The sequence below is a fragment of the Podarcis bocagei genome (genome assembly GCF_964188305.1).
Source record: "Podarcis bocagei genome assembly, chromosome: 13".
NCBI classification, from domain to species: Eukaryota; Metazoa; Chordata; class Lepidosauria; order Squamata; family Lacertidae; genus Podarcis; species Podarcis bocagei.
Window position 1 is genome coordinate 9,677,904 of NC_138138.1, and position 21,044 is coordinate 9,698,947.

Sequence of the window (21,044 nt, forward strand, 5' to 3'; positions counted from 1 at the left end):
GCGAAAGTTGCATATATAGATATATAAATCGCTATGATCCTGAGGAAACTGAATTCTACACCAATATCATTTATTCCAGTCCTGAATTGAAGTATGCGTGCAGCTCTATCACAATGGGGAAAAAATTATTCTTAAGAATTACAATATTAATAATTTCAGCAGATGTGCAATTAGACACATTTTTCCTGGGTCACTGTGTCATTATTAGAATGGCTTCGATGCGGACTATCCACCATGTGGGACTTAAACATTAAATTTTGCATTTTTAGTCCATTGATTCCAAGCAGATTCAGGCATGACTAGCGTCTGTTGGATCGTATCGATTGTGCACGTGCTGTACTCCAGCAGCAGGTGACAAATGTCCACAGGAAACCTTAACTGCTGTGTTTCAGAACTAAACGGTTCTCAATCTTGAAAAGGACCACGTTGTTTATGCGATTTCCCACTTTAGCAACACTTAGATGTATATTTTGAGAGATTCATAGTGAGTGTCACTGCCTCCAAATAAAAAGGTTCTGTGCTACGTTGCCAGTTGTGGAGTTTACAGAATAAGCTCAGTTCAAAACAAAAACGAGCAATCTCGAAGTGTGAACCATCATCAATACATACATTACTCAGGTGCTGAATGGAGCAGAGTTAAGATTGGCTTGCTTGTACATCCGTTTGAGTTGAAAAGTGTGGCAAAAAAATTAGAAGTTTTAGGTGCAGTTTTCATAAAGGGGGGGGGGGTATTAGCATACCAAGTCATGAGCATGCTGAATTATGCAGGCCACACAATGATGACCGAGTCCCAGGGGTAAGTTACTCTGTTTTGGTTTTCCTAATAATCCTGCCACATTTCCGACAAAAAAATGAGCAGCATTTAACAGCAATGAATATGAAAACTGCCACGCAACCGATCAAGAAGGCAATGACGTCCAGGGAGTGATACTGGTACCAGGTCAAATGATGCGCAGCTACTCTCAAGTGCTTGGCACCTTTGTGGCGCATGACAAACTCAATCCAAAAGACAGCCCGGTCCAGCGGCTTTATCGGTTGGTCATGGTGGATCTGCGACAGTCTCATTGCATTTTCCTTATATCTGGAGGAAGATAGAGAAACAAGAACAAATTAGTATAGAGCCAGAACTCAGAGGACCGCAGTCTTTAATTGCTCCCAGGATTTAAAAACAAGACTGCTGTGGCAGCCTACTAACTAATGTATTGTGTATTACACAAGGAAATTAAGGGAAAACATTGCTCTGATTTGCCTTTAACTTCTGCTGGTTTTCTTAGGCAAGTGGCCTTGTGAATGTTCCAGAAACATGCTATGTGCATTTTGTAGACTGGTAGTGTCATTTGTGGCAAAAAAATCTGAATGAGTGACTGACGGGCACCAGAAAAACAGACTGAAGAGATTGACTACTGTCGCAGTGTTACTTTTGGCTCCATAACCATATGGGGGACTGAATAGAAGGAAACGCGTACCGTATTTTTCGCCCTATAAGACGCACCAGACCATAAGACACACCTAGTTTTTGGAGGAGGAAAACAAGAAAAAAATATTTTGAATCCCAGAAGTCAGAACAGCAAGAGGGATCACTGCAGCGAAAGTAGCGATCCCTCTTTCTATTCTGGCTTCTGGGATAGCTGTGCAGCCTGCATTCGCTCCATAAGACGCACACACATTTCCCCTTTTTAGGAGGGAAAAAGTGAGTCTTGCAGAGCAAAAAATACGGTTCTTGCCTTTCGGGGTCGTCTGCACCTCAGACTGAGGGCAAGAGGTGTTTGGGGACAAAAGCCTTTGAGTTCCGTAGGACAATAGTCAGAAGACGCTAGATTCAAATGTGGTTTGGCAAGAGAAAATGTATCCCAACGTGGTAGAAGCAAACACTTTTGGCAAGAAAACGACCACAGCAGGACAGGAGGAAATGGAGTCAGGTGGGAATGGGCTTGGCTATAGAATATTAATAATATGTGCTAACGATTTCTCGGCTACATTTTTCTTTTCCAAAACCTATTGCTGAAGGTCCTAGCTTGCTCTAGGCATGGTACAGAGAAGGCGATCTGTGTCTCACTCACGTGGCATTGTGAATGACAGTGTTCACGGCATCCACTAAGTCTTCCGTCTTCATTGTATGAATGTCCAGCTGTACAGCCATCCCCTTTGCCTTCATGTGCACAACATTATCGGGTTGGTCAGCAAACATGGGGATCCCAACCATGGGAACACCATGGTAAATAGCTTCATAAATCCCATTGGTTCCACCGTGTGTTATAAAGGCTTTCGTCTTGGGGTGTCCTGGAATGGGAAGATGGGTAAAATGTGATAAGGAATCATTCATAAATTTCCCCATCTATGTACCCCCCCAAAAAATTTTTTTTGATACCACTGCATACTTTGTATATGACATGCTATTTTTTCACTGGTTCCAAGACCCCAAAATGCCTAATTTCATTGAAATATCTGTTGATTAAATTTCCCCATCCTATACAGTCGTACCTTGGTTTTCAAACAGCTTAGTTCTCAAATGTTTAGGCTCCCGAATGCTGCAAACCTGGTAGTGACTGTTCCGGCCCGGTTTCCAAACTTATTTCTGGAAGCTGAACATCTGACGCGGCTTCCATGGCTTTCGGCTGGCTGCAGGAGCTGCCTGCAGCCAATCAGAAGCCATGCTTTGGTTTGAGAACATTTTGGAAGTCAAACAAACCTCCGGAACGGATTCTGTTCAACTTCCAAAGTACGACTATAGTGGTTTATATCTTTTGATTACCATGATCGCCCATATTTTTCTCAACTAGTAGTGAGTTGTTGCGAAAAATATGGGCGTTCGTGGTGATCAAAAGATATAAACCACTAGTAGTTGGGAGTTGGGGACACGGGTGGTGCTGTGGTCTAAACCACAGCGCCTAGGGCTTGCCGATCGAAAGGTCAGCAGTTCGAAACCCCGCGACGGGGGTGAGTTCCTGTTGTTCAGTCCCAGCTCCTGCCCACCTAGCAGTTCAAAAGCACATCAAGTGCAAGTAGATAAATAGGTGCCACTCTAGCAGGAAGGTAAATGGCGTTTCCGTGCGCTGCTCTGGTTCGCCAGAAGCAGCTTAGTCATTTTGGCCACATGACCCAGAAGCTGTCTGCGGACAAACGCCGGCTCCCTCGGCCTATAGACCGAGATGAGCACGCAACCCCAGAGTCTTCCATGACTGGACCTAACAGTCAGAGTTACCTTTACCTTTACCTTTTTAGTAGTCAGTTGATACCTGCTGAGACCTCCAAACTATCACAACTCCAGCTGCTGATAACATGAGACCAGAATAATTATAGTAACTTGTTGGCATCTGTCTGTCTCAAGAAACAATGGAGTGAACCCCTGGGAGTGAAGTCAAAGCGTTGGAGAATCACAGCGCCTATTGTGGCAGTAGAGACCAGTACAGTGGTACCTCGGGTTAAGTACTTAATTCGTTCCGGAGGTGTGTTCTTAAGCTGAAACTGTTCTTAACCTGAAGCACCACTTTAGCTAATGGGACCTCCTGCTGCTGCCGCACCGCCGGAGCACAATTTCTGTTTTCATCCTGAAGCAAAGTTCTTAACCCGAGGTACTATTTCTGGGTTAGTGGAGTCTGTAACCTGAAGCGTATGTAACCCGAGGTACCCCTGTAGTTAATGTTGTCAGTTATGAGTGTCTTGACCCTTGCAGCTGTCCCATACAAGGCTAAGATCTGCAACTTTGGTGTTAACCAGCACCACGCTCTAACCATCAGAGATATCCATAGATGACAATGCTTTTTAAGATCTGGACTCCATCTGATAAAAGCAGATTATTGCAACTGATTACTGATTACAGCATTCAAGTTTAGTCCTGTTGACATGCAATCCCTTAATATTGCCATTCTCACACACACACACACACACACACACACACACATTCTCAAACCTTTATTGCATTAGCATACAGCCATAGCAAAATAAGACATAAATACTAGAGACAAGCAACCAAACAAAATTCAAAGCAATATTACTGGCGTAATGACATTTAAATTACCCTAAGACAATAATGTAAAGATTTAGTTGCCAGCGCCAAGAATCTAAAATGCGGATGTATATAAAGCATAAAATGGCCCCAAAATAGGCTCGGCACATTGGGTTAAAAAGTAATAAAAAGAATTAAAACAGGTCCAGGTCTAGGACACACTACCCAGTCAGAGTAGCCCTGAGTTTCAGAGCCTGCACTATAAAGATTGCCACCCCACGTGAAATTTGGGGATTTGCGTCCACAAGAAGCGATTTCACACACACACAAAATGTGTTTCTAGAACCCAAGAATTTTCAGCGCTCAATCACAAAATAGCGCTTTCTAAAATGGATGTATTTTGCAGTCACCCAAATTATTAATACCGTATTTTTCGCCCTATAAGACGCACTTTTCCCCCTCCAAAAATGAAGGGGAAATGTGTGTGTGTCTTATGGGGCGAATGCAGGCTTTCGCTGAAGCCTGGAGAGCGAGGGGGGTCGGTACGCACCGACCCCTCTCGCTCTCCAGGCTTCAGGAAGCTATCCGCTAGCTGTGGGAGACCCAGCTCTCCCAGGGCTAGCGGAGAGCTTGCCTGCACCCAGAAGCTTGGGGCGCGCTGAGCTCCGCACGCCCCAAGCTTCGGGATTAGTGCAGCGCTCCGCTAGCCATGGGAGAGCCGCACGGCTCTCCCACGGCTAGCCGAGACCTTGCCTGCATCCAGAAGCTTGGGGCGCGCTGAGCTCCGCACGCCCCAAGCTTCTGGTGTAGCGCAGCAATCCGCTAGCCCTGGGAGAGCCGCGCGGCTCTCCCAGGGCTAGCGGACTGCTTGCCGGCACCCAGAAGCTTGGGGTGCGCTGAGCTCCGCACGCCCCAAGCTTCTGGTGTAGCGCAGCTGTCCGCTAGCCCTGGGAGAGGCGCCCGGCTCTCCCACGGCTAGCGGAGACCTTGCCGGCACCCAGAAGCTTGGGGCGTGCTGAGCTCCGCACGTCCCAAGCTTCGGGATTAGCGCAGCGCACCTGGGGGGGAATAATTTTTTCCCCCTTTATTTCCCCCCAAAAAAACTAGGTGCGTCTTATGGGCCGGTGCGTCTTATGGGGCGAAAAATACGGTAGTTGGAAACTCAGGTTTTCAAATACGTTTTGTGGGTTCCACAGTGCTTTGCGTATGTAGTTTCCAACATGGAAATGCAAAGGTTATATTTCCAAGCAATTGTCAGAATGGAGCAATGAAGCCAATGTTTGCAGCATAAGATCTCTCACCAAGAAGGTCGTTTTGTGGGATCCAGTCATAAAGTCTGGTGTTGGCTCCTAATGTGTCTGGCCTTTTTCCTTTGTAGCGCCAAAGAACCTGGGATTGGGGGGGGGGGAGAGAGAGAGAGAGAAATTAATGAATAATTGCAAAGACGATTAAGCTTGATGCTGGCCCACAGGTTATATTGACCTTTTATCAACACGAAGGAAAAAGATTAAAAGTTAAAACATTGAGCATGAATACAGCTAAAGCCGAAGATTTTTTTAAGCACATTGCTTAAGTATATGCTCTCTATAAAATGCTCTCTATAAAAACCAGTGCTTCAGCAGTTGTGGTTTCTTTGTTTGTGTTTTTTTTTTTTTTGTCTTTACACAAAAAACAACCAGTTTTCTTTTTGAAAAGCTCAAATATTGCCTATTTTAAATGGCCAACAAGACTTAAGTTCTATTCTGTTCATTGAACTATTAATATGTGGCACCGTGGTTGAGATTGTACCCAGTCCTAGACATAATGATGTTTAATTAAAATGTGAGTAGTATACCTATTTATATTATGTCTTACATATTTTATTTAGCTAAACTTTCTCCAGTGTTATTTTATGTCCCATATTGGTATTCAGTGGACATTTACTCCCATGTATCTTTTCCCAGAAGAATTAGTGCATCATTTGCGAAGTAACTTTTGCCTCTCGCCCACTATGTTAAAGGGAAGTGTATGTGTGTGTGTGTACAAATATATAAATATATATAAACAGCTTCATATTTCAGAGAAGTATAGCATTCTGAAAATATCACAAACAAAAGTCAAATGCAAAAATAAGGTTAAAATTCCACATTTGATAGCAGCATAGATAGCAATTGCATATGATATCCTCTCAGACATCACCATTAACTGAAATCACGTAAGGGGACTATAGTGGTTGGGAGTTACTCGTGCGTAATCCTGCTCCGTTTGAGCATTAGATTGCCTGGTTAAACCCTCCGGACTGCACAGCCCATCTCAGCGTGGCTGCCCTTAGTCACTCGTAGAATCTGTCTGTGGCCGTTTCTTAAAGCGTTGCCAACATAAGAGTTGTTTGACGCCCAATCGTCTCCGCCTCTCACTGCGCGGGAGTCTCCTGTGCAGGGTGGGCGTGGGCAGCGGGGTGCTTGGGCTCTCCTCACTGACTTCCAACGAAGAGTCCTGGAGCCCCTGCACCTCCCTGTCCCGTTGCTCTCCTGGATCCCTGGTGTTACACTCATTCTCTTCCCCTTCTTCCCAGCTGAGTCTCCCTCTAGCGCTGGGACCTTCTCCTGCAGAATCAGAGACCCTCTCCTTCTCCCGTGCCTCTGATGGCAGTTCCCTGACAGGGACCATAACGACAACTACTATTTATTAAATTTGTTAGTCATTTTATCTTGCACAAGACAACCCAAAGCAACCTACAAACAAAGCAAAAACAAAAACTTAAAAAACTAGAGCATTAAAATCATCCCACCCATTTCTGAAAGGCCATAGTTGGTTAAAGGGCATCCGCCACCACAGAAGAGACCTGTTCTTACGTTGCCACGTTCCAAACTTCTCATGAAGGGTACGCATGGAGAATGTCCTCAGATGATGATCTCATTCAGGGGTTGGCAACCGTGCACTGTGTTAAACTGGCGCAGAGCAGATCGGGAACCACCTTCCAAGATGCTGACTGGCTTTCCATTGGCTGCAGGAGCCCCCTGCAGCCAATGAGAAGCTGCGCATGCCTCCTCCGTGCCAGAAGGAGCGCCAGAAATAGCGTTTGTGCGTGCAAGCGCACTCCAGCCCCCTGTGGCATCTGCGGGAGCATGAACCAGCCCAAGCCACAAAAACTTTGACAACCCCTGATGATTGGTTCATATGGAGAGAGGCGCTTCTTTCAGTATTGTGGTCTTGAGGTGTTTAAAGGCTCTATAGGTCAAAACCCAACACTTTTAGTTGGGCCTGGAAGCTAACTGGCAGCCCATGCAGTTGGACCAGGATTGGTGTTATATGCTCAAGCCATCTTACCATGGTGAGCAACCTGGCCATGGATTCTACAGAGACAGCCATTTTCCCCACACCCAATATGCAAGCATGTTTTTATCCATGGGTAGGCAACTCCTGCCCACCTAGCAGTTCAAAAGCACATCAAAGTGCAAGTAGATAAATAGGTACCGCTCCAGCGGGAAGGTAAACGGCGTTTCCATGCGCTGCTCAGGTTCGCCAGAAGCGGCTTAGTCATGCTGGCCACATGACCCGGAAGCTGTACGCCGGCTCCTTCGGCCAATAAAACGAGATGAGCGCCGCAACCCCAGAGTCGGTCACGACTGGACCTAATGGTCAGGGGTCCCTTTACCTTTACCTTTAGGCAACCTAAGGCCTGGGGGCCAAATCTGGGCTAATCGCCTTCTAAATCCGGCCTGCGGACAGTCCGAGAATCAGTGTGTTTTTACATGAGTAGAATGTGTCCTTTTATTTAAAATGCATCTCTGGGTTATTTGTGGGGTATAGGAATTCGTTCATTTTTTTTCTTCCAAAATATAGTCCAGCCTCCCACAAGGTCTGAGGGACAGTGGACCGGTCCCCTTGCTGAAAAAGTTTGCTGACCCCTGTATTTTATCAGTACAGTGGTGCCCCGCAAGACGAATGCCTCGCAAGACGGAAAACTCGCTAGACGAAAGAGTTTTCCGTTTTGGAGGTGCTTCGCAAAACGAATTTCCTATGGGCTTGCTTCGCAAGACGACAATGTCTTGCGAGTTCCTGCTGGTTTTTTCCCCCTTTCCCCCCCTTTTTCTAAGCCGCTAAGCCGCTTATCAGCTGATCCGATCAGCAGATAAGCCGCTAAAAGCCGCTAATAGCGCTAATCCTCTAATCCGTCAATGGGCTTGCTTCGCAAGACGAAAAAACCGCTAGACGAAGAGAATCACAGAACGGATTCTTTTCGTCTTGCGAGGCACCACTGTAGTAGGAACACCCTAGCCTCTCCCGCTTTCTTCCCAACTGAAGGATTGTGTTCACTTTTCCAAAGTCCAGCATACCACTTTTATATATATATAAAAACAGCACCAAGCAGGCATCCAAAAGAACATACCTTCTGTGGAAGCTGGCTGAGGGCCAATGCGATCATGTTCCCCTTTTCCTCTGTTAAGTTTTTAATCATTGAGCCCAGGGAGAAGACCACAATGCCATGTTCTCCTGAACTCTGGACAAATTTTTCCATTTCCTATTAAAAGGCAAAAGCAATTAAAAGTAACGTTCCCTCTGCTGCCTGCAATGCATACATGACTAGCTGTGGTAATCCATTTTTTCTTGGCTTATTTTATAAGTTGTGCTGTAATAGCATCCTTAACATTGGCCGTGCTGACTGGGAAATGGGAGAGACCTTCTAAGTAAAGCAGAGTGCCTAACATTTGGAGCACACCAACGTTTGGAGGGCCACAGGTCCCCAACTTCTGAGAGAGAAAATAACTAAAACGCAGAAGACAACAGTAGTGAGGAATTTAATTTGTGGTCTTCCAGTGACTGTTGTGTTCTTCAGCTCCCCTCAGTCTCAAACACCATGGTCAATGGGCAGGAATGAAGAGAGTTGTGTTTGACCAGATGAAAAGCCAAAGAAGATTACGAGTTTAACCTACAAAATATGTGAGGCAATTGTGAGAAAGATACATTTTTGTTTAACGTCCGTGGAATTCCATCATTCATCATAAGGTGGCAGTGTCCCCCAGCAATACATGAAATTCATCTTCCAATTTTTGAGAATTGCCGTACCTTGAGAGATATACTACTATTACTAATAATAATAAATATCAGGCTTCAGTTAATGAAGTGTTTTTGTACTACTACGCCTATGGTATTTACGATGATAACAAGGACAAAAACTGGTTCTCCTTCCTGTTATGGTTTGTCAATCGTATTAAATCTTGGGAACATATTTTATAGCTTTATGAATTGCAGTTCATATATAGTATTACTCTGCCTTTGTCAACTTGCCTTATTTGACAAGTTGAATCTAATCCACATCATGTGTGTGTGTGTGTGTGTGTGTGTGTGTGTGTGTGTGTGAGAGAGAGAGAGAGAGAGAGAGAGAGAGAGAGAGAGACTGGGGAGGGAATTAAATCCCAGTAAACTGGTTGCCTAGTAAGGACCCTGAATATATTAATGACAACAATATCAATACCTGGCCTAGTCTAACTTTATGAGTTCTAAAGTCCTAAAGGGGAAATGATAACTAAGGCCTTTCCTGGAGCTGCCTACAATGGACTGTAGAACCATTCCTGCCCCCTGGTCTGAAACCTCTTTCTTGGGGCTGTGTGGTAAGAGTGGCCCAGAAGAAGAAGAGTTGGAGTTGGAGTTTAGATTTGATATCCCGCTTTATCACTACCCGAAGGAGTCTCAAAACGGCTAACATTCTCCTTTCCCTTCCTCCCCCACAACAAACACTCTGGGAGGTGAGTGGGGCTCAGAGACTTCAGAGAAGTGTGACTGGCCCAAGGTCACCCAGCAGCTGCATGTGGAGGAGCGGGGAAGCGAACCCGGTTCGCCAGATTACAAGTCCACCACTCTTAACCACTACACCACACTGACTCTGTTTAGCTGCTGAGCTACTGACTTGAGGGCCCTCCTGGCACTTTGATGGCTCCTGAGCCCTATTCCCAGACTTTTGCTGCACCCCACCTTGCGCTTAAATATGTCTAGGACTTGAGTGGGACTGACATATCTCTCCACTCCACTTTCGGAAGCGAACGTGATGCTAGCAGGTTAATCATCTGCAGCCCCCAACTGCAATCTCTTTGCCACTTCTAGAGAAATCTGAAATGGATTGAAACCCAGACCAGAATCCATCCCCACATAAACATGGGACACAATCCATGTCTCTCCACAAGCTCCACTGGGATGAACACAAAATAGCCCTGGCTTCCTCAACCTTGGCCCTCCAGATGTTTTGAGACTACAATTCCCAGCATCCCTGATCACTGGTCCTGCTAGCTAGGGATCATGGGAGTTGTAGGCCAAAAACATCTGGAGGGCCGAGGTTGAGGAAGCCTGAGATAGAATGTGTCCTCTGTGTCAGATCTGTCCATCTTCCAGGCTCCCACTCTGAATGTCACCCCTGAATTTGCCCCTAAATAAACCTTCAGATATGGATGCTGTGAAACCACCAACTACCTCAGATTTGGAGCTGATATTCAGAGCAAGCCCATGAAAGAAAGAAGAAGAAGAGTTTGGATTTGATATCCCGCCTTTCACTCCCTTTAAGGAGTCTCAAAGCGGCTAACATTCTCCTTTCCCTTCCTCCACCACAACAAACACTCTGTGAGGTGAGTGAGGCTGAGAGACTTCAGAGAAGTGTGACTGGCCCAAGGTCACCCAGCAGCTGCATGTGGAGGAGCAGAGACGCGAACCCGGTTCCCCAGATTACGAGACTACCGCTCTTAACCACTACACCACACTGGCTCTCTCCACATATAGAAAGCCATCCTCCTCCACATATACATGATTAAGGGGAAGAAATGGAGGCTGTGAGAGATTTTACTTTCTTGGGCTCCATGATCACTGCAGATGGTGACAGCAGCCACAAAATTAAAAGACCCCTGCTTCTTGAGAGAAAAGCAATGACAAGCCTATACAGCATCTTAAAAAGCAGAGACATGACCTTGCCAACAAAGGTCCGTATAGTTAAAGCTATGTTTTTCCCAGTAATGATGTATGGAAGTGAGAGCTGGACCATAAAGAAGGCTGATCGCCGAAGAATTGATGCTTTTGAATTATGGTGCTGGAGGAGACTCTTGAGAGTCCCATGGACTGCAAGAAGATCAAACCTCTCCATTCTGAAGGAAATCAGCCCTGAGTGCTCACTGGAAGGACAGATCGTGAAGCTGAGGCTCCAATACTTTGGCCACCTCATGAAAAGAGAAGACTCCCTGGAAAAGACCCTGATGTTGGGAAAGATGGAGGGCACAAGGAGAAGGGGACGACAGAGGATGAGATGGTTGGGCAGTGTTCTCAAAGCTACCAGCATGAGTTTGACCAAACTGCGGGAGGCAGTGGAAGACAGGAGTGCCTGGCATGCTCTGGTCCATGGGGTCACGAAGAGTCAGACACGACTAAATGACTAAACCACAACTTGTCCTCGCCACCACACGTCCTCCCCTTTCCTGGTGGTGTTTTGTAGGAGAACCAGGCACGATTACCATGACCAGTTGACAGGCAAAGGAGGGAATTACCTCTGGCAAAGGCTTGGCTGGCTGGCAGTGCAGACCCCCCACAAATTCAAAATTGGGTAGGAAAGGCCGCGGGAATTCAAAGTCCCAGTAGGTGCGAATCAACCAGATCTCTGCTTTCCCCATCACTTCACATAATGTTGTGGGTCTCCCTGTTGAGTGAGAAAAAGGAAGGGGGTTAAATTCAGCTCAACTCTTCTTCCCAGATTCAACTGCTTTGGCAAACTTGCTTCCAGAAATACTGTGGTTCAGACATTACATTTCAGCAGTGTAAGGTGCACCTGAAAAAAGAAGACAATAAATGTGAACCACAACAGGGGACTGAGCTTGCAGAAATGCATGTACTGCACATGCTTTCTTGTTAGGATTGGCTTTGGCTCCTTGGTGGATACTCTTTCAGAGGCATACCCAAGCTCACAGTTGAGTAATAGTTGAAAGAACCCATTGCTTCAAAGTCCGTGTTGATAGCTGAAGGAACATCACTGTTGCTTCCAATCTGCTTAGATCAGCTTTCCCCAACTTGGCTCCTTCCTGAAGTTTTGGACTACAGAGACCATCAGCCTCGGCCAGCATGTCTGCACTGACTGGGGCTGATGGGAATTGTAGTCCGAAACCTCTGGCGGGAACCAGGCTGAGGGAGACTGGCTGAAGCTGCATTTCTCAGGGTTTTTGAGACCTTATGGGCAAATTATCAGTGACCCACTAGGAAAGAGTTTGGAATGAACCATCTTGAATATTTTTTTTAAGAAAAGGGAGGAATAAGAAACACCTGATACAGTGGTACCTCAGGTTACATACGCTTCATGTTACATTCTTTTTTTTAAATAAGATATTTATTAAAGTTTCACAAATTATATCAACAAACACAACAATACAAACGAACACAAACAAGAAAAAAAACCAAGTATAATTTCAAAACCTTTTTTTCTTAAAACTTACTTCACCGACCTCCTCATACCTCCCCTTTCTGCATTCCAATTTCAAATATTTAGTTCAGCAAATCCTCACCCTTAATTTTATCTAATTGTTAACCTTTCTTTTCTTTTAACTTAATCTTTACAGCTGTAATCCACTTACTTTCTAAAGCCGCATCATTTTAACACTCATTAATTTTACATTAGGGACGCGGGTGGCGCTGTGGGTTAAAGCCTCAGCGCCTAGGGCTTGCCGATCGAAAGGTCGGCGGTTCGAATCCCCGCGGCGGGGTGCGCTCCCGCTGCTCGGTCCCAGCGCCTGCCAACCTAGCAGTTCGAAATCACCCCCAGGTGCAAGTAGATAAATAGGTACCGCTTACCAGCGGGAAGGTAAACGGCGTTCCGTGTGCTGCGCTGGCTCGCCAGATGCAACTTTGTCACGCTGGCCACGTGACCCGGAAGTGTCTCCGGACAGCGCTGGCCCCCGGCCAATAGATGTGAGATGGGCGCACAAACCCCAGAGTCTGTCAAGACTGGCCCGTTCGGGCAGGGGTACCTTTACCTTTACCTAATTTTACATTGTTTCTTAAGATAGTTCTTAAATTTCTTCCAATCTTCTTCCACCGTCTCTTTTCCCTGGTCTCGGATTCTGCCAGTCATTTCTGCCAGTCCCATATAGTCTATCGCCTTCATCTGCCATTCTTCCAAGGTGGGTAGATCTTGTGTCTTCCAATACTTTGCGATGAGTATTCTTGCTGCTGTTGTAGCATACATAAAGAATGTTCTGTCTTTCTTTGGCACCAATCGGCCGACAATGCCCAGGAGAAAGGCCTCTGGTTTCTTAAGGAAGGTATATTTAAATACCTTTTTCATTTCATTATATATCATTTCCCAGAAAGCCTTAATCTTTGGGCATGTCCACCAAAGGTGGAAAAAAGTACCTTCAGTTTCTTTACATTTCCAACATTTATTATCAGACAAGTGGTAAATTTTTGCAAGCTTGACTGGAGTCATGTACCACCTATAAATCATTTTCATAATATTTTCCTTTAAGGCATTACATGCCGTAAATTTCATACCGGTGGTCCACAACAGTTCCCAGTCAGCAAACATAATGTTATGACCAATATCTTGTGCCCACTTTATCATAGCTGATTTCACTGTTTCATCTTGTGTATTCCATTTCAACAGCAAGTTATACATTCTTGACAAATTCTTGGTATTGGGTTCTAACAGTTCTGTTTCTAATTTTGATTTTTCCACCTGGAAGCCAATTTTCCTGTCCAACTTGTAAACCTCCATTATTTGATAATAATGAAGCCAATCTCGCACTTTAACTTTTAATTTCTCAAAACTTTGCAATTTCAGTTTATCCCCTTCCTGTTCCAAATTGCTTCATGTTACATTCTCCACTAAGCTCCGCTAACCTCGGGTTAACAACTTTGCTTCAGGATGAGAACAGAATCGTGCTCCGGCGGCGCGGCAGCAGCAGGAGACCCCATTAGCTAAAGTGGTGCTTCAGGTTAAGAACAGTTTCAGGTTAAGAGCGGACCTCCGGTCAAAAAATATATGAAAATAACAACAAGAGATGTGGAAAAATAATAAGAGAGGACTGGATAGTACTGTGAACATCATAAGGTTAGATTTGTGGACATTAAAACAGCAGTAAGAAGCAAGAAGTTGATTGGATCCCTTCGGAACTTGAAATATGGGTACCCCCAACAAAAATTTAAAATTCGGCTGTGTAATTTGGAATTTATGTAATTTGGTTTGATTTGATGTGATTGGTCGGTTAATAAAAAAATATTCATAAAAAAAAGAACGAACGGACCTCCGGAACAAATTAAGTACTTGACCCGAGGTACCACTGTATTGAAAAGGAAACACAACGTTTATTTTTCAGGAAGGATCACTTCCTGCTCACAGGTCATTCCTATATATCTCACATAGTTGTTGTCTTCCACTGCCCCAATTCTGTCATATTTCTCCCATTCTTCCACTGCCAAAAACATTCCCAGTGCCCTCCTGTGCTTACGATGAAAGCAAAAGAGGAGCAATGCAGGATCAGACCAAAGTCCATTTAGCCCAGCCTGGTGTTTGCAGCAGTGGCTGGGCAGATCTGCTTCTAGCAAGTTTCCAAGCTGGGCTTGAAGGCAATGCCTCTCTGCTTCCCTCTCTCCTTTCCCAGCACCTGGTCTCAGGGATATATACTGTACCACCTTCAAACATCTGGTTGTTCGTTGAGGAGGGCTGAGTTAGCCTTCACATCTCTTGGGTTACACTTTTTTAAATGCACCCCTCAAGAGTCCAGTATCTCGGTTGGCAGGTGTCAGGAGCCGGTTGGCAATAAATCACATGGCGTCAGTAAAGTTAACTCTTTATTCAAGGAAACAGGGTCGGCGCAGGAGGCCAGGCCTAATGAGCACAGCAACTCTTCCCGGTAGATCTTGCCCCTGTGAGGCCGTTCCCTTCTGTGTGTCCCCACCTTCCCAACAGCTCCCTAAGTCTCCTCCTCCCCTGGGTACTTTCTTTTTTTTAAATGATATTTATTGAAAAAAGAATTTTTTTAAAAAATACAGAGAAAAAAGACAAAAACTGAAAAATATAAAAAAATAAAACCACCATTTTCAAATTCTCCACTTTCATTACCTTCTTTCCATGACCTCCTCCTCCTCCCATCTCTTGTATCTTGATTATATAATTGTCACAGCAAATCCTTTCCATAATTCATAATATTCTGTCATTACATTACCTTACTCTCCTCCTCCCCTGGGTACTTTCTTTTTTTTAAATGATATTTATTGAAAAAAGAATTTTTTAAAAAAATACAGAGAAAAAAGACAAAAACAGAAAAATATAAAAAAAATAAAACCACCATTTTCAAATTCTCCACTTTCATTACCTTCTTTCCATGACCTCCTCCTCCTCCCATCTCTTGTATCTTGATTATATAATTGTCACAGCAAATCCTTTCCATAATTCATAATATTCTGTCATTACATTACCTTACTCTATTTTCATCTTATCTTATAAAAAACCTTAACGCTTAAAACTTAAATCTTATTTTTACCAACTTCTCATTACCATTACCTTTTTACCTAATTCTTTAAACATTTTTACAAGAGACAAGTAATTTCATTTCAACATTTTCCCAACGTTCATCAATTTTATAAAACATTCCTAATGATAGAAAAAAGAAATAAAAACAATCCAATCTTCTTCCAGCGTCCCCTCCCCCCGGTCCCGGGATTGTCAGTCCTTTTTATCCCATTAGTCTGGCACATTAACCTGGTGATCTTATATCCGAGGCCTTCAAATCTCTTCCATGTCCCTTCCGCAGCTCTTCTTCATATTTTCCTTTCACTCGTGGGAACTCCAGCTTGGTAGTGTTTTTGACCCTTTTCAACAAATCAGCCCCTTTCCCATAGTCCAGACTAGACTCCATGTGGTATTTTAAGACATGTTTCAATTTCCCTCAAAATTGGAAGCCCCAATAGCTCCAAACCTCTGACGGCCCATTGCCAGACTCGGAAAGTCCAAACATCCCTGCATAGGGGGGTCAGTCCAACCCCCCATTTCCAAGTCAATCCAAACTTTGTATTTCCAAATCTGGTTTTTTCCAAGTTCATTTGTCAAATCCAAAGGCTCATTTTCCTGCTGGGCCAAAAGTCCCTCCCTTCCTGGCGCCCAAGATTCAACAACATCCTCTTCTCTCAACTGTTCTGTCATGGCACACTCCTGTTTAAGTTCCTGGGTGGGCTCCATATAGTTTCCCACTACCTGTACAAATGTTCTGGCCGCATTAGTCATCAAATCCGTCTTCTGACTTAACTGATCCAATAGGGCATTTATTTTACAGAAAGCACCCAACAGTGCTTCTGAAAACATTGTCCTGCAAGGTCACAAGTCCTTTCCCACGGTTGTAATCTGTGGCAGCTGCAAGCTCCCTAGAATTGGTTACAGTTTCACAGTCCCCCTCTAGGGGGAAAACTTCTGGTTGTTCTTTCTTTTAACGACAATAGCAACAAAGTTTCTTTTTTAAAGATATTTTGTCAATATTTGTTCCTTTAAAATGCGAAAGGAAACAATGGAATCACAATGTTACTCTTCTTTTAACTATCTGTCAAAAACATTTGTCTCTGGTCAATGAGCTTCAAAACGTCAATTCTGACACCCCGCTCCAGGGTCAGGACGGTGGAAAGTTACTTTACTTTAAACCCACTTCTGCAGGTTTAAACAGTCCAAAAAAGATCCCCCTTCTTCTCCTGCTACCGAAGGGGGGTTCAACGATTTTAAATGGTGAAAACCAATCCTTTAAAAGTGATTTTCTAAGCTCTAGTGTATGTTATCTTTGCTTTCTTCTGACTACAAGGAAACGGAAGGCTGACTTCCTGTTTAGACCTTCCCGTTTCAGTACCAAATTAAGGTGAATTTTTAAGTCCAATTCCTTTCTAATTGCCAGTTCTTATTTGAAGTCCAATTGTTCAATGTTTAAGTACTCACGGGTGATTATTTTAGTTGCCAAATTGTCCCAGGAAAAAGGCAGCGCTCTCCGGCAACGGCTATGCGGCTTCGCTCCATGGAAAAAGCAGTTGACTCACAGCACCGTGCCACTTCCCCCTCTTCGCTTCGGAGCCCGTTAGTGGGTTCCTTTGCGGGTTGGGGGGGCGCTAAGGGTGCCTGCCGAGTCCCACGGTCACAGGCTTCATCCGCCTGTGATTTCTGAAAGGGTCCCCCTTTCGCCGCAGCGGAAAGGACCCGTTTCACGCGGAGCTGGTCCCTCCGATTCAGAGGGAGTCCGCCATTGCTGATGGCGCCACCCCGGAAGTGCTCCCCTGGGTACTTTCCAAGCAATCTGAGCATCCACCAGCATGCCTATCTTTGCCCCATCCTCTTCATACTTCTGGTTCTGGGTGACCAGGCAGGAGGGGAGCTGGTCACAGCAGGAGGGGGAGACCCCCTGGTTTCTTCAGCAGCCTGCCTCATCTCTGCTTCATGGTCCTCCTCTTCTCCAGCCTCCACTTCTGCCTCTGAGTCTGAACTGCTCTCTTCCACAGCCTCTTCCTGCTCACTAAACCCTGTTGTCTCTTCAGCTTCCAATACCACCTCCTCCCGGTCTGCTCCCTCTAACCACTCACTGTCTTCCCATCCCACCCCCTGGGCTCTTCTTCCTTTGGGGGTTCTCCAGCTGGTGCCTCCCACTACTCTGCGTCCAGCCAGTCCGTGACACCAGCCTCAGCTTCCACTTTATCATATTAACAGGAAACCAGAACTATGCTGGGCACACAGCCCACTTGCTGCCACTTGGCTCCTCCCCTGCTGCTGCCAGCAAGTAAACAAACCCTGAAGGGGATGGCTCAGTGCTACTGGGACCGCAAGCCAGCCTCAAACTGCTGCTTGTTAGTATGAAACAACAGCAACAAGAATACTTATCACGAAGTATTGGAAGACACAAGATTTACCCACCCAGGAAGAATGGCAGATGAAGTTGATGGACTACATGGAATTGGCGGAAATGACTGGCAGAATCCGAGACCAGGGAGAAGAATCGGTGGAAGAAGACTGGAAAAAGTTCAAAGTTTATTTACAGAAATACTGTAGAATTAATGAATGTTAGAAAAATGTTGGAATGAAGTTATATGGCTTTAGTAGAAATGTTATAAGGAATTAAGTATAAATAGATTAATAGAGTGTTAAAGGGAAAAATAAGGTTAGAATGTGTTAAGATAATTATAGGATAGAAAACAGAGGAAGATGGAAAGGAATTGCTGAAACGATTAATAGAAGTGGAATACAAAAAGGGAGGTGTGAGGAGGTCGTGGAAATAAGTGAATGAAAGATAAGATGTTGAAATTGGATTGTGTTTTAAATGGTTTTTGTTTTGTTTTGTTAGTTGTTTGTGTTAGTGTTTTGTAGTGTTTTTTGTATTGTATTATATTGTTGTATTGTGTTTTTTTTTGTTTTCTGTAGTGTTGTGTTTAAACTGTTGAAAAACTAATAAATATTATTTAAAAAAAACCAAACAAACTGCTTCTTGTTACTGGTTTTATGACTCCTGGCTTGTTTAAAGTAAAATGAGATGAACCACTGTTGCTCGTGCCATGCATATTTCTCTGTCCCGTTATCATCTGTGGTCAAACAGGTTTTGCAATCTTTTCCCCGCGTACTTCAAAGCCCCACAAATCAAGAGCAAACAAGAGCAGCACCCTGTTGGCCTTAGATGATACCATTTTCAACTTTTCGGGGTGGAAGCATCAGAAGATAGGAAGCTGCCTTGGTCCATCTCTGTCCACACTGACTGGCAAGGACTGTCCAGGGGTCTCTCTCACAGCTACCTGGAGATGCTGAGAACTTTCTGCATGCAAACCTGATGTTCTGCCACTGAGTCCCAGCCTGCCCTAGAGCATCTGACTGTAACTTTGGATAAATAAAACCCTGGCCCCTCTGAAGAACAAAAACCCTACAGTTTGCCTAAGGTAAAGGTAAAGGGACCCCTGACCATTAGGTCCAGTCGTGGACGACTCTGGGGTTGTGGCGCTCATCTCGCTTTATTGGCCGAGGGAGCTGGCGTACAGCTTCCAGGTCATGTGGCCAGCATGACTAAGCCGCTCCTGGAGAACCAGACCAGCACACGGAAACGCCATTTACCTTCCCGCCGGAGCGGTACCTATTTATCTACTTGCACTTTGACGTGCTTTCGAACTGCTAGGTTGGCAGGAGCAGGGACCGAGCAACGGGAGCTCACCCTGTCGCGGGGATTCGAACCACCAACCTTCTGATCGGCAAGTCCTAGGCTCTGGTTTAACCCACAGCGCCACCCGTGTTCCGTAAAGTTTGCCTACACTTACCTAAAATCTCGCTGTAATATCGATCCCACTCACTTGCCAAGGAATACAGGAAAAATCCATTGCTGAAAGCATAGAAGAGGACATTTTTCATCCTCTCAACAAAACTCATCCTGTCACTCATCCCTCCAGTGCTGGCACCGACATAGGAAGGAGGAGCAGGGAGTTGTCCACAGAGTCTCTCCATGCTGTTGCCATCTGAAAACCGCAACGTGTACAGAAAGGGGATTCCGAGCAACTCGGCCAGCAGGTCACCGCAAGGTGTCACTGGGTCCGAGATGAGGACGCTAAAGTTCTCCTCCCTCAGCTTCGCTATCCGCGTCTCATTGTGGAAAATGCTGTCGCAGACCTGTTTGAACACTTCTTCGAAGGAAGCAACTAATTCTCTCATCTTCTGCATAGCTTTCCAAAAGGGGAGCGTGGGCAACTCGTACGTCGCTACATCCAGGTATTTCTCCAGAACAGCTGACACCTCCTCTTTGGTGAAGGTCACGGGCAGGACCTCAATGTGGTAAGAGGAAGACGATGCCTCTTTCGGATCGATCAAGTAAGAGGCTGAGGGTATCAGCACCGTCACTGAGTGGCCCCTCAAGGCCAACTCATTGAGGATCATCTTTATGTTAATCCAGTGGCTGCCATCTGTGGGCCAGACAAGAACTTTCCCACCAGAACTGGTGCCCCAACAGCACACCTGTAGCCAGAAGAGGATGAGAAGCTTCTTCCACTGCATAGCGGCAAACAGAAACGTTTCCCCAGCAGAGATACAATGACCCCAAGCTGACGATTGCACAATTAAATAATGACTCTATTTGCCCAGCCCTAAGCGGAGCAAAGATCCTTTATGTGGCGAGTATCAATGGCATGTAACAAATCCCGGAATGGACTGCTTCAATACAGTACCTTGGTTCTCGAATTTAATCCATTCCGGGAGGCCATTCGACTCCCAAAATGGTTCCAGAACCAAGGCACGGCTTCCGATTGGCCGCAGGAGCTATGGAAGCCACACTGGACATTTGGCTTCTGAAAAACGTTTGAAAATCGGAACAATCACTTTTGGTTTTCGATCGTTCAGGAGCCAAAACGTTTGAGTTTAAAGGCATTCGACTTCTGAGGTCCCACTGTATAGGCTGTTCAAAAAGATAACGTCAAGTCACTCCCTCTACTAGATTCTTCATGTAATATAGAGCTCGTTTCTGAAGCTAGGCTCCCATTCACAAAAGGCAGGAAATAGAATGGAAACTTCATAACATTTATCACCCTCTCTTCATTAATAAATAATAATAATAATTTTTCATTTACACCCCGCCCTTCCAGGTTCAGAAAACCAGGCTCAGAGCAGCTAAGAACAAATTTAAAACGCTTAATTGATGCCACAAAAAACAGCATAAAATACAGTATAAAACGTGAACAATAAAATTCAGAATTCAAAAATTAATTTAGGGGGGAAATCCATCCAATAAACATTAGATGATCACCAGGGCTAGCTGGCTAAATTAGTCCTATTTGGGCCAGCGAGGAGACCTGGGGAGAATTAGCTGTGGGATCCCAGAGTGGGTAATCTTCATAAAAAGGGGAGGGGGAGGCAAGGAAGGGGAATAAAAGATCAGGCTAAGTTCAAATTGAAAGCCAGGCGGAATAGCTCTGTCTTACATGCCCTGCGGAAGGAAGTTAAATCCTGCAGGGCCCTGGTCTCATGGGACAGAGCATTCCACCAGGTCGGAGCCATCACTGAGAAGGCCCTGGCCCTGGTGGAGGATAATCCGACTTCCTTAGGGCCCGGGACCTCTAAACTATGATTATTCATGGACCTTAAGGTCCTCTGTGGGGCAGACCAGGA

At 45.1% G+C, this 21,044-nt stretch overlaps 1 protein-coding gene and 1 long non-coding RNA gene across 6 annotated transcripts in view; one reads left to right on the top strand and one right to left on the bottom strand.

Moving 5' to 3' along the window:
• Positions 1 to 19,188, top strand: part of LOC308571473 — a 351,060-nt gene extending 331,872 nt beyond the window's left edge. Inside the window, exon 3 of the long non-coding RNA XR_014001470.1 lies at positions 18,839 to 19,188. This is a non-coding gene — a long non-coding RNA (uncharacterized lncRNA). The remainder of the gene's footprint in view (positions 1 to 18,838) is intronic.
• Positions 54 to 21,044, bottom strand: part of LOC308571111 (UDP-glucuronosyltransferase 2A2-like) — a 35,307-nt gene continuing 14,316 nt past the window's right edge. For 4 of the 5 annotated variants that reach the window (XM_081166513.1, XM_081166510.1, XM_081166512.1 and 1 more), the window contains exons 2-6: positions 11,452 to 11,600; positions 8,319 to 8,450; positions 5,248 to 5,335; positions 2,061 to 2,280; positions 54 to 1,081 (exon numbers count right to left, since the gene is read on the bottom strand). In XM_081166513.1, the coding sequence (XP_081022639.1) occupies positions 802 to 1,081; positions 2,061 to 2,280; positions 5,248 to 5,335; positions 8,319 to 8,450; positions 11,452 to 11,600 (869 nt within the window). In that variant the 3' untranslated portion in view covers positions 54 to 801. Of the gene's footprint in view, positions 1,082 to 2,060; positions 2,281 to 5,247; positions 5,336 to 8,318; positions 8,451 to 11,451; positions 11,601 to 19,210; positions 19,953 to 21,044 lie in introns of those variants that run through there. The other variant, XM_081166509.1, reaches the window with a different exon arrangement.